The 13,559-nt window shown below is 32.6% G+C and overlaps 1 protein-coding gene and 2 long non-coding RNA genes across 7 annotated transcripts in view; 2 read left to right on the top strand and 1 right to left on the bottom strand.

Annotated features, from left to right (window-relative positions):
• The window catches only part of LOC127726913 (intraflagellar transport protein 122 homolog), a 66,253-nt gene that overhangs the window by 48,543 nt on the left and 4,151 nt on the right, over positions 1-13,559 (top strand). For all 4 annotated transcript variants that reach the window (XM_052234287.1, XM_052234286.1, XM_052234285.1 and 1 more), the window contains 6 exons: positions 476-576; positions 2,218-2,383; positions 9,211-9,322; positions 9,865-9,993; positions 10,628-10,710; positions 11,615-11,779. In XM_052234287.1, coding sequence (XP_052090247.1) covers positions 476-576; positions 2,218-2,383; positions 9,211-9,322; positions 9,865-9,993; positions 10,628-10,710; positions 11,615-11,779 — 756 coding nt within the window. The remainder of the gene's footprint in view (positions 1-475; positions 577-2,217; positions 2,384-9,210; positions 9,323-9,864; positions 9,994-10,627; positions 10,711-11,614; positions 11,780-13,559) is intronic.
• Positions 836-1,824, bottom strand: LOC127726943 (uncharacterized). 2 transcript variants are annotated; one of them, XR_007993721.1, is made up of 3 exons: positions 1,568-1,824; positions 954-1,128; positions 836-909 (listed from the first exon to the last, which is right to left on the bottom strand). It is a non-coding gene; the product is annotated as an uncharacterized LOC127726943 (long non-coding RNA). The 2 variants fall into 2 exon arrangements; XR_007993722.1 differs by having other exon boundaries at positions 836-997; positions 1,042-1,128.
• Positions 6,155-8,865, top strand: LOC127726935 (uncharacterized). Its single transcript, XR_007993709.1, has 3 exons — positions 6,155-6,247; positions 7,514-8,038; positions 8,562-8,865. It is a non-coding gene; the product is annotated as an uncharacterized LOC127726935 (long non-coding RNA).

The raw sequence follows: 13,559 nt of genomic DNA, 5'->3' as shown, positions 1-13,559 counted from the left end.
TTTTCCTTGTATGTACAGGTTTGACTGTACCTTACTTGATTGTTATTTGTGTAGTTTGTTTTTCCTTGTATGTACAGGTTTGACTGTACCTTTCTTACTTGATTGTTATTTGTGTAGCTTGTTTACTTATCTATTGACAGTAATATTTATACCCCGGCTTTAAAAAAGTGGGGGTATACTGTTTTACCACTGTCTGTCCGTCCATCCATCCATCTATCTATCCGTCAGTCCGTCCGTCCGTTCGTCCATCCCATGAATATGTTTCGTCACATCTTTCTCAGGAACTACATAACAAGGATTTCTGAAATTTGGTTTAAGGGTTTATATGAGTCACCTTTACTGTGTGATGCGTTTTCAGAATCATCACTCAACAACTTCCTGTTTACCTTATACTTTTAGCAGGGCGGGGGTATCATTAGTGAGCAGTAGCTCACAGATTCACTTGTTTATGCTGTATGTTTGTTGTATATTTCAGGATGAGCCTTTCACATCACATTTACCTGAAGCCTTATTTAATATATCCAGATACCTTTTACATATGATGCAGGGAGGAATTCCTTATGGTATATCCAAAGTGTATCCTTTGATATCTAAGTAATTAAGAGTGTCTGTTTAAACTCAACTGCAAGTTAATGTGCCTGCTCCACCTTGTCAGTGTTTACTCAATCAAACATTAATGTGCCTGCTCCACCTTGTCAGTGTTTACTCAATCAAACATTAATGTGCCTGCTCCACCTTGTCAGTGTTTACTCAATCAAACATTAATGTGCCTGCTCCACCTTGTCAGTGTTTACTCGACCAAACATTAATTTGCCTGCTCCCGTTGTCAGTGTTTACTCAACCAAACATTAATGTGCCTGCTCCCGTTGTCAGTGTTTACTCAACCAAACATTAATGTGCCTGCTCCACCTTGTCAGTGTTTACTCAACCAAACATTAATTTGCCTGCTCCACCTTGTCAGTGTTTACTCAACCAAACATTAATGTGCCTGCTCCACCTTGTCAGTGTTTACTCAACCAAACATTAATTTGCCTGCTCCACCTTGTCAGTGTTAACTCAACCAAACATTAATGTGCCTGCTCCCGTTGTCAGTGTTTACTCAACCAAACATTAATGTGCCTGCTCCACCTTGTCAGTGTTTACTCAATCAAACATTAATTTGCCTGCTCCACCTTGTCAGTGTTTACTCAACCAAACATTAATTTGCCTGCTCCACCTTGTCAGTGTTAACTCAACCAAACATTAATGTGCCTGCTCCTGTTGTCAGTGTTTACTCAACCAAACATTAATGTGCCTGCTCCACCTTGTCAGTGTTTACTCAATCAAACATTAATTTGCCTGCTCCACCTTGTCAGTGTTTACTCAACCAAACATTAATTTGCCTGCTCCACCTTGTCAGTGTTTACTCAATCAAACATTAATTTGCCTGCTCCACCTTGTCAGTGTTTACTCAACCAAACATTAATTTGCCTGCTCCACCTTGTCAGTGTTTACTCAACCAAACATTAATTTGCCTGCTCCACCTTGTCAGTGTTTACTCAACCAAACATTAATTTGCCTGCTCCACCTTGTCAGTGTTAACTCAACCAAACATTAATGTGCCTGCTCCCGTTGTCAGTGTTTACTCAACCAAACATTAATGTGCCTGCTCCACCTTGTCAGTGTTTACTCAATCAAACATTAATTTGCCTGCTCCACCTTGTCAGTGTTTACTCAACCAAACATTAATTTGCCTGCTCCACCTTGTCAGTGTTTACTCAACCAAACATTAATTTGCCTGCTCCACCTTGTCAGTGTTTACTCAACCAAACATTAATTTGCCTGCTCCACAAACTTTAATAGATTTATTTTGACCTTTGCCAGACGATAAGTTAAACAATAGGTCAATTGTAATTAGTATAAAGAATGATTGATAATATTAAGTTTATTTGAGACCTGTAGTAAAAACCTTCATCTTTAAGCCTTTCAACATCAAATTTAATCATGTTTAGTAAAGCAGGCAAGACATTTCAGCTCACATTGCTTTTGGATACGGGATAATTGTAATTTTTCTTATTTTCTGACCATATTCACATAAATACTTTATTTATCTATAAATACTATATACATTAAATTTTTCAAGACAAAGTGTTAAATCACAATTATGTGGATGGAATATGAAGTTTATGGTGAGAAGGAACAATTTTAAATTACATTTGAGCCTTAACATTGAATCAGTGGCACATTATATGCTCTAGCCAAACAGAGTAAAAACTTAAATGGATTTAAACTGGCAAGATATGCTTATGAGAAATTACATACACTGAGGATTCCTAGCAGATTTCAGGAGGCAGTGGATCTAGGCAGTGTTATTATAAGATCTAAACCATTCCAGGATGCTGAGGTATGTGATACAGTATCATAAATCTATGTTAAAACCATTCCAGGGTGCTGAGGTATGTGATACAGTATCATAAATCTATGTTAAAACCATTCCAGGATGCTGAGGTGTGTGATACAGTATCATAAATCTATGTTAAAACCATTCCAGGATGCTGAGGTAATTGATACAGTATCATAAATCTATGTTAAAACCATTCCAGGATGCTGAGGTGTGTGATACAGTATCATAAATCTATGTTAAAACCATTCCAGGATGCTGAGGTATGTGATACAGTAACATAAATCTATGTTAAAACCATTCCAGGATGCTGAGGTATGTGATACAGTATCATAAATCAAACCATTCTAGGTAAGTCTATCTGGTGACATGATGGCTTAAGGTAATTGTTTGCATAAAATTATAATGATTGCAAATTGTTGATTCAAATAAATTAATATATTTTGCTCAGAATATTGATTACACTAATAAAAGAAGAAACATCAGTCAAAACATATGAAAAAGGAGGCAGATTAATTATTGATGAGTTCATTTTATATGGTTCATATTTATTAACTGTGGAATCACTGATTTTTGTGGAAAATAGTAGATATTTGATTTTGTGGTTTCCCAAAGTCTGTATACAAACCTATAGAAAATGTGTACCTTGTTGAACATTTAACTTCCTGGTTTACCTTTACCCACAAAATCCACAAAAATTGGTATTCCAAGAATAAAACTATGAATACACACTATTTTATTATACGACCGCAAAAAAATTTTGTGGTCGTATATTGGTATGACGTTGGCGTCGTCGTCGTTGTCGTCCGGCGTCGTCGTCGTCAGAAAACACATTGGTTTTCGCACTCTAACTTTAGTTTAAGTGAATGGATCTTTTTGAAATTTGACCATAAAGTTAAATACCACAAAAGGAAGGTTGGGATTGATTTTGGGGGTTATGGTACCAACAGTTAAGGAATTAGGGGCCAAAAAGGGGCCAAAAATAAGCATTTTCTAGTTTCCAGACAATAACTGTGGAACGGTGTATGGATCTCTCTGAAATTATACTACAAGTTTCCATACCACAAAGGGATGGTTAGGATTTGCTTTGGGGGGTTATGGCTCAAACCGTTTAGGAATTAGGGGCTAAAAAGGGGGAAAAACAAGGTTGTCCTGGTTAATGGACAAATACTTTAGTACAAAACATAATTTAAAGCAGTGTAAGGGAGATAAATCAAATACATCATTGAAATTATCTCCCTTACACTGCTTTTAAATTATGTATAAAGTAATGGTTAATGAACAATAAAGATAATTTAAAACAGTGTAAGGGAGGTAATCCAAATACAACGTTTTGGTTACTTCCCTTACACTGCTTTTAAATTATGTTTAAAGAAATGCATATTTATAAAGGAAGACCAGTAAAAATATCTGCAAATGTTGCATCTTTTTTTTTACAAAAAAATCCATATGAAAGATTTGACACTATATTTTTAATTCTATTATAAAATAGATTAAGTTAGCACTATGGTAAATTTAAATGGGTAATTATGGTTGCCAACTCCATTGGAAATTTGAATTGAGATTTTGACCATATCTTGAGGGAAAGAATTTTTTGGGGGAAAAAAGGGGGGGGGGGGGATAAAAAGAAATTGTAGGGGGTCAATTTTTTCTCATTTCAGATTTCAGAAATTAGAAAGAATTATTCTTCAAATATTATTTTTTTTTCAAATTTCAAATATTGAAAAATTTCAAGAAGTAATCTTTAATTGCACAGTATGGCGCATTAGATTTGTAAAATCTTTGATCACATTTATTTATTTGTTATGCCGAATCTAACAGTGTATTTAGATTTTTATACGACCGCAAAAAAATTTTATGGTCGTATATTGGTATGACGTTGGCGTCGTCGTCCGAATACATATTGGTTTTCGCACTCTAACTTTAGTTTAAGTGAATGGATCTTTTTGAAATTTGACCATAAGGTTAAATACCACAAAAGGAAGGTTGGGATTGATTTTGGGGGTTATGGTACCAACAGTTAAGGAATTAGGGGCCAAAAAGGGGCCAAAAATGAGCATTTTCTAGTTTCCAGACAATAACTGTGGAACGGTGTATGGATCTCTCTGAAATTATACTACAAGTTTCCATACCACAAAGGGATGGTTAGGATTTGCTTTGGGGGGTTATGGCTCAAACCGTTTAGGAATTAGGGGCAAAAAAGGGGGAAAAACAAGGTTGTCCTGGTTAATGGACAAATACTTTAGTACAAAACATAATTTGAAGCAGTGTAAGGGAGATAAATCAAATACATCATTGAAATTATCTCCCTTACACTGCTTTTAAATTATGTATAAAGTAATGGTTAATGAACAATAAAGATAATCTAAAACAGTGTAAGGGAGGTAATCCAAATACAACGTTTTGGTTACTTCCCTTACTCTGCTTTTAAATTATGTTTAAAGAAATGCATATTTATAAAGGAAGACCAGTAAAAATATCTGCAAATGTTTTCATCTTTTTTTTTTACAAAAAAATCCATATGAAAGATTTGACACTATATTTTTATTAATTCTATTATAAAATAGATTAAGTTAGCACTATGGTAAATTTAAATGGGTAATTATGGTTGCCAACTCCATTGGAAATTTGAATTGAGATTATGACCATATCTTGAGGGAAAGAATTTTTTTGGGGGAAAAAGGGGGGGGGGATAAAAAGAAATTGTGGGGGGCCAATTTTTTCTCATTTCAGATTTCAGAAATTAAAAAGAATTATTCTTCAAATATTATTTTTTTTTCAAATTTCAAATATTGAAAAATTTCAAGAAGTAATCTTTAATTGCACAGTATGGCGCATTAGATTTGTAAAATCTTTGATCACATTTATTTATTTGTTATGCCGAATCTAACAGTGTATTTAGATTTTTAATTTTGGGTCCAGTTTTCAAATTGGTCTACATTAATGTCCAAAGGGTCCAAAATTAAACTTTGTTTGATTTTAGCAAAAATTGAATATATGAGGTTCTTTGATATGCTGAATCTAAACATGTATTTAGATTTTTGATTTTTGGCCCAGTTTTCAAGTTGGTCCAAATTGGGGTCCAAAATTAAACTTTGTTTGATTTCAACAAAAATTGAATATATGGGGTTCTTTGATATGCTGAATCTAACCATGTATTTAGATTTTTTATTTGTGGACCCCGTTATCTAATTGGTTCATATTGAGGTCAAAAGGGTCCAAAATTAAACTTTGTTTGATTTCAGCTAAAATTGAAATATTGGGGTTCTTTGATATTCCAAATCTAACCGTGTATTTAGGTTCTTAATTTTGGGTCCTGTTTTTTAAATTGGTCTACATTGAGGTCCAAAGGGTCCAAAATTAAACTTAGTTTGATTTTAACAAAAATTGAATTCTTGGGGTTCTTTGATTTGCTGAATCTAAACATGTGTTTAGATTTTTGATTATGGGCCCAGTTTTCAAGTTGGTCCAAGATAGGGTCCAGTATTTAAACTTTGTTTGATTTCAACAAAAATTGAATATATGGGGTTCTTTGATATGCTGAATCTAAACATGTATTTAGATTTTTGATTATGGGCCCAGTTTTCAAGTTGGTCCAAATTGGGGTCCAAAATTAAACTTTGTATGATTTCAACAAAAATTGAATATATGATGTTCTTTGATATGCTGAATCTAACCATGTATTTAGATTTTTTATTTGTAGGCCCCACTATCAAATTGGTTCATATTGAGGTCAAAAGGGTCCAAAATTAAACTTTGTTTGATTTCATCGAAAATTGAATTATTGGGGTTCTTTGATATGCCAAATCTAACCGTGTTTTTAGATTTTTAATTTGGGTCCCGTTTTTTAAATTGGTCTTCATTGAGGTCCAAAGGGTCCAAAATTAAACTTAGTTTGATTTTAACAAAAATTGAATTCTTGGGGTTCTTTGATATGCTGAATCTAAACATGTATTTAGATTTTTGATTATGGGCCCAGTTTTCAAGTTGGTCCAAGTTGGGGTCCAAAATTAAACTTTTTTTTATTTCAACAAAAATTGAATATATGGGGTTCTTTGATATGCTGAATCTAACCATGAATTTAGAATTTTATTTGTGGGCCCCGCTATCAAATTGGTTCATATTGAGGTCAAAAGGGTCCAAAATTAAACTTTGTTTGATTTCATCAAAAATTGAATTATTGGGGTTCTTTGATATTCCAAATCTAACCGTGTATTTAGATTTTTAATTTTAAGTCCCGTTTTTTAAATTGGTCTACATTAAGGTCCAAAGGGTCCAAAATTAAACTTAGTTTGATTTTAGCAAAAATTGAATTCTTGGGGTTCTTTGATATGCTGAATCTAAACATGTGTTTAGATTTTTGATTATGGGCCCAGTTTTCAAGTTTGTCCAAGTTGGGGTCCAAAATTAAACTTTGTTTGATTTTAACAAAAATTGAATATATGGTGTTCTTTGATATGCTGAATCTAACCATGTATTTTGATTTTGGACATTGGACCATAATAGGTAAATTAAAAAAATTCAAGTTCTTAGACCACATTCTTTCTGTGTCAGAAACCTATGCAGTGTCAAATATTTAATAACAATCCAAATTCAGAGCTGTATCAAGCTTGAATGTTGTGTCCATACTTGCCCCAACTGTTCAGGGTTCGACCTCTGCGGTCGTATCAAGCTGCGCCCCAGCGAAGCATTTTATTAATTTTTGGGTCCAGTTTTCAAATTGGTCTACATTAAGGTCCAAAGGGTCCAAAATTAAACTTTGTTTGATTTTAGCAAAAATTGAATATATGAGGTTCTTTGATATGCTGAATCTAAACATGTATTTAGATTTTTGATTTTTGGCCCAGTTTTCAAGTTGGTCCAAATTGGGGTCCAAAATTAAACTTTGTTTGATTTCAACAAAAATTGAATATATGGGGTTCTTTGATATGCTGAATCTAACCATGTATTTAGATTTTTTATTTGTGGACCCCGTTATCAAATTGGTTCATATTGAGGTCAAAAGGGTCCAAAATTAAACTTTGTTTGATTTCATCTAAAATTGAATTATTAGGGTTCTTTGATATTCAAAATCTAACCTTGTATTTAGATTTTTAATTTTGGGTCCTGTTTTTTAAATTGGTCTACATTAAGGTCCAAAGGGTCCAAAATTAAACTTAGTTTGATTTTAACAAAAATTGAATTCTTGGGGTTCTTTGATATGCTGAATCTAAACATGTGTTTAGATTTTTGATTATGGGCCCAGTTTTCAAGTTGGTCCAAGATAGGGTCCAGTATTTAAACTTTGTTTGATTTCAACAAAAATTGAATATATGGGGTTCTTTGATATGCTGAATCTAAACATGTATTTAGATTTTTGATTTTTGGCCCAGTTTTCAAGTTGGTCCAAATTGAGGTCCAAAATTAAACTTTGTTTGATTTCAACAAAAATTGAATATATGGGGTTCTTTGATATGCTGAATCTAACCATGTATTTAGATTTTTTATTTGTGGACCCTGTTATCTAATTGGTTCATATTGAGGTCAAAAGGGTCCAAAATTAAACTTTGTTTGATTTCATCTAAAATTGAATTATTGGGGTTCTTTGATATTCCAAATCTAACCGTGTATTTAGGTTTTTAATTTTGGGTCCTGTTTTTTAAATTGGTCTACATTGAGGTCCAAAGGGTCCAAATTAGTCTTAGTTTGATTTTAACAAAAATTGAATTCTTGGGGTTCTTTGATTTGCTGAATCTAAACATGTGTTTAGATTTTTGATAATGGGCCCAGTTTTCAAGTTGGTCCAAGATAGGTTCCAGTATTTAAACTTTGTTTGATTTCAACAAAAATTGAATATATGGGGTTCTTTGATATGCTGAATCTTAACATGTATTTAGATTTTTGATTATGGGCCCAGTTTTCAAGTTGGTCCAAATTGGGGTCCAAAATTAAACTTTGTTTGATTTCAACAAAAATTGAATATATGAGGTTCTTTGATATGCTGAATCTAACCATGTATTTAGATTTTTTATTTGTAGGCCCTGCTATCAAATTGGTTCATATTGAGGTCAAAAGGGTCCAAAATTAAACTTTGTTTGATTTCATCGAAAATTGAATTATTTGGGTTCTTTGATATGCCAAATCTAACCTTGTTTTTAGATTTTTAATTTGGGTCCTGTTTTTTAAATTGGTCTTCATTGAGGTCCAAAGGGTCCAAAATTAAACTTAGTTTGATTTTAACAAAAATTGAATTCTTGGGGTTCTTTGATATGCTGAATCTAAACATGTGTTTAGATTTTTGATTATGGGCCCAGTTTTCAAGTTGGTCCAAGTTGGGGTCCAAAATTATATTTTTTTTTATTTCAACAAAAATTGAATATATGGGGTTCTTTGATATGCTGAATCTAACCATGTATTTTGATTTTGGACATTGGACCATAATAGGTAAATTAAAAAAATTCAAGTTCTTAGACCACATTCTTTCTGTGTCAGAAACCTATGCTGTGTCAAATATTTAATAACAATCCAAATTCAGAGCTGTATCAAGCTTGAATGTTGTGTCCATACTTGCCCCAACTGTTCAGGGTTCGACCTCTGCGGTCGTATCAAGCTGCGCCCCAGCGAAGCATTTTATTTTCATAACATTAAGATTTTCCATTTTTTTCTTGTGATAAGTTATTGTACATAAACTAATGTTAGCTGCATTATATTTGATTTTTGATTTAGAACACTGAATTATTCACAATAACATAGTCAACACTCATAACTTTGGCAACTAGAAGGGTATAAACAATATCATTGCATCATACCATCACAGATAATATTCATTCCAATAATTTTGATTTTTGCAGGAACTATTACCGATGTGCTATAGATGTTCTACTACCAATCCTTTGCTGAACAATGGAGGAAATTTCTGTATCAACTGTAGACAGCCTTTTGTTCATTCCTTTGTTTCATTTGGTAATTTTGAGTTGAGCTAGTTTAAAAAATGTGTGAGACATTTTCAGTATTTGCTTACATGTAAATTGGAAAGCAAAAGAAAATTTCTGTATTTATATACACCAAATATTATCTTTAATAATAATAATAAAGCAACAGGGATTAAAAACCACTTTGTTGCAGTGAAGCATTTCTACTTCCAAACAAGGGTAATAGCCTACTTCAAATTATAATTTTAGAGTAAAATTCATGATTTCGGAGATGAGTTTCGAGAACTGACTATATCAATCCAAGAATTAAATATCTGTTTTCATGAGTTCAAATTTCATGAAAAAATACAGCACAAATTGGAAGATATTTTATACTTTTAACTATTAATATCTTGGATAATAATGACATCATCACACCAGAAATTGCTTTTATGATTTCTTTTCTTCAGGCATATATATTTTACTCAGTTACTGATCGAATTGTTCAAATTTTGTGTCCAAAAATGGGTTGTATCACCTCAACCGTTTATGTTATTCCAATAATTTTGACCTTGTAATTATTTCATACAACAGAGGTCTTACCATTGGTTGAGTTTGTGATAGAAGAAGGAATCACGGATGAAGAAGCTGTGCAAATTTTAGATTTATCTATACCTAAAGAGAAGAAAGAAGAGAAGAAATGGCATGAAAGTCGTATGGGGCGTATCCTTTATAATAGTTTTAATAAATGTTTCACAGTTCTGAAATGTTCTATTACTATAAAATGTTCAATAAAAAACGATTCTTGAATTTTTTTCAGGAATGACTGTAATATATTTTTGTCTATGAAGAAATAACATCAAAAATGTGATGCACACTGAATAACCCATGTAGCATGTTATTTAAAAGTGTGCACCACATTTTTTAAGTTATTTCGAATAGACAAAAAAAAATATTACAGTTATTCCTTATTATTTAATTCTAAATTCCATTTTTAAGGAGTAAATCATGAAAAAAACATTGATGACGTCACGGTCACATGACAAAATTATGTCTATGAGCTGATAGACCAAAAACTTTCAGCCAATCAGAAGACCTGTTGAATCCAAAATTAAATTATTGATTAATAAAAATTTAAATATCTTGAAACATTGTTTCAATCCATAAATTTTGCGACACTCATTTAATATTTTGTTCAATTATTCCATTCATTATTCTTTGGTAGAAAGAACTCATCACACAATTAATAATTTATGAAAATTTCATTTCATATCAAGCTATAGGGAGTGGTCTTTTTCACTTTAATGATTTGTATTTAATAAATAGAAGCAACTTATTTTTCCTTAACATGATATAGAGGCTCAAACATTGCGACTTGGTGATGAAGCAGATGAACCAGAGGAGGATGATCCATTCACAGCTAAACTACATTCTTTTGAAGTAAGTACATATACTTTAATGTGATGTAATTCTAAATTGCCATATTGGAGGCTTAAGTGCACAAATTCCTTCATAAATCAGCCAAATTCATTGTTATAGTGACCACCAGACTTAAGAAAAAGTTGTTTTCTGAACAATTTATACACTTTTGGCATTGCTTAATTCATCACTACAATCTAGTAAGGATCTCTTATCAGACTTGTGTGTATAGCATGTTTCAATCTAGTTGGTAAAATAATAAAATAAACCATTTATTCCTCCAGAATCGAGGCCAAGGGATATTACTCACTCAAATTACATCATATCGAAATCTATCTATTTGTATAAAGTGGGCAAAGCACTTTTCTGTAAGAGAACATGAAAATTATTTCAGAGAAAAAAAAGAAGTAGTTGTAGTAAACACAATACCATAAGGTACAGAATATTTATAGTAGAGTCAATTAAATATGAATAATAGCTTAGGGAGAAAATGATGTTACAAAATTAAGAGGGAAGAATAGGAACAGATAAACAGACAAAAAACACTTTACTTACTCCACTTCAATAAGTCAGAAAAAAAGGGTTAACTCTGAGAAATTAGTCCACCATCCAACAGCGAAACAATCCATTTATATTTTATACTACATGAAGTTTCATACACTTTCTGTAAAAATTAAGTTGAAACAAACTTTTCATTTACCCTTGACAAAATTAATTGATAGTAAAAAGAAATTAATATCAAATTAGTCATAACTACAAATTTGATTGTATACTCATTTATGCTTAATTAATTTCTATCAACTTGTTTACATATCATGTATGGTTTGAGTAAATTAATCTCTGAATAAAATCAGAAAAAAATAGTTCTTTTTATTAAGACTGTTAAGTGATGTTTGTATAATAAAATGATTTTATTGTTTTTCAGCAAGGAGGAACAGAATTTAAGCCTGTTAGAGTTACACGATCTGTACTCCAGTCATTATCAAGATCTGAAGTTTACGTTCTAAAATGGCCCAAACCTTTAAGATACCAATTCTTCAAGTCTTTACTACCTGATGTTACAATAACACAGTGTCCATTCTGTCATAAGGTAAATATCAATATATCTACAACAAAATGGCCCAAACCTTTAAGATACCAATTCTTCAAGTCTTTACTACCTGATGTTACAATAACACAGTGTCCATTCTGTCATAAGGTAAATATTAATGTATCTACAACAAAATAGGCAGGTAGTCTTAAATGCTAAAATAGGAAATGAAAAACATACTCAATGTGTAATACAGGTTTTAATACTCATCTACCACAACCAGTTCTTTATGGAACAGCTGAAAGTAATTCAGTCGGGTAAATATTTAACCAAAGATGAGTGTATAGTTTACAATATCAATTACATATAGATTCTACCACTAGATTGAGTGTGATGCAATATTTTCCCACTCAAGACAGTTAAATTTTCAAATTTAAAATCTGAGGCTTGCCAAGCATTTAAATACTTAAAATTGAACTTCTGAGAGTGGAGAAATGTCTTCTTGCACGAGATTTGGTGGAAGAATTTGTTTCTCTAATGATTTTTAGACAATTTGCAGACAAACTTAATCCTTCTTTTCCAATGATCTGCAAAAAGATATGTTCTTTCTATGTAATGTCATCAATCATGGTCACCTTTTTAGCTCACCTGGCCCGAAGGGCCAAGTGAGCTTTTCTCATCACTTGGCTCCGTCGTCCGTCGTCGTCGTTAGCTTTTTACAAAAATCTTCTCCTCTGAAACCACTGGGCCAAATTTAACCAAACTTGGCCACAATCATCATTAGGGTATCTAGTTTTAAAAATGTGTCCGATGACCCCGCCAACCAACCAAGATGGCCGCCATAGCTAAAAATAGAACATATGGGGTAAAATGTAGATTCTGGCTTATATCTCTGAAACCAAAGCATTTAGAGTAAATCTGAGACGAGTAAAACTGATTATCAGGTCAGGATCTATCTGCCCTGAAATTTTCAGACAAATCTGACAACCTGTTGTTGGGTTGCTGCCCCTGAATTGGTAATTTTAAGGAAATTTTGCAGTTTTTGGTTATTATCTTCAATATTATTATAGATAGAGATAAACTGTAAACAGCAATAATGTTCAGCAAAGTAAGATCTACAAATAAGTTGTCATGACCAAAATTGTCAGTCGACCCCTTTAGGAGTTATTGCCCTTAATAGTCAATTTTTAACAATTTTTCGTAAATTTTTGTAATCTTTTACAAAAATCTTCTTCTCTGAAACTACTGAGACGAATTTAACCATACTTGGCCATAATCATTATTAGGGTATCTAGTTTAAAAAACTTGTCCGATGACCCCGCCTTCCAACCATCATGGCCGACTTGGTTAAAAATAGAACATAGGGATAAAATGCAGTTTTTATACGACCGCAAAAAAATTTTGTGGTCGTATATTGGTATGACGTTGGCGTCGTCGTAGTCGTCGTCCGGCGTCGTCGTCGTCGTCCGAATACATATTGGTTTTCGCACTCTAACTTTAGTTTAAGTGAATGGATCTTTTTGAAATTTGACCATAAGGTTAAATACCACAAAAGGAAGGTTGGGATTGATTTTGGGGGTTATGGTATCAACAGTTAAGGAATTAGGGGCCAAAAAGGGGCCAAAAATGAGCATTTTCTAGTTTCCAGACAATAACTGTGGAACGGTGTATGGATCTCTCTGAAATTATACTACAAGTTTCCATACCACAAAGGGATGGTTAGGATTTGCTTTGGGGGGTTATGGCTCAAACCGTTTAGGAATTAGGGGCAAAAAAGGGGGGAAAAACAAGGTTGTCCTGGTTAATGGACAAATACTTTAGTACAAAACATAATTTAAAG

The sequence above is a fragment of the Mytilus californianus genome, unplaced genomic scaffold (assembly GCF_021869535.1).
Source record: "Mytilus californianus isolate M0D057914Y unplaced genomic scaffold, xbMytCali1.0.p SCAF_19, whole genome shotgun sequence".
In the NCBI taxonomy this organism is placed as follows: Eukaryota; Metazoa; Mollusca; class Bivalvia; order Mytilida; family Mytilidae; genus Mytilus; species Mytilus californianus.
The sequence above is the reverse complement of the archived record's forward strand: the minus strand, read 5'-3'. Positions and strand labels throughout refer to the sequence as shown.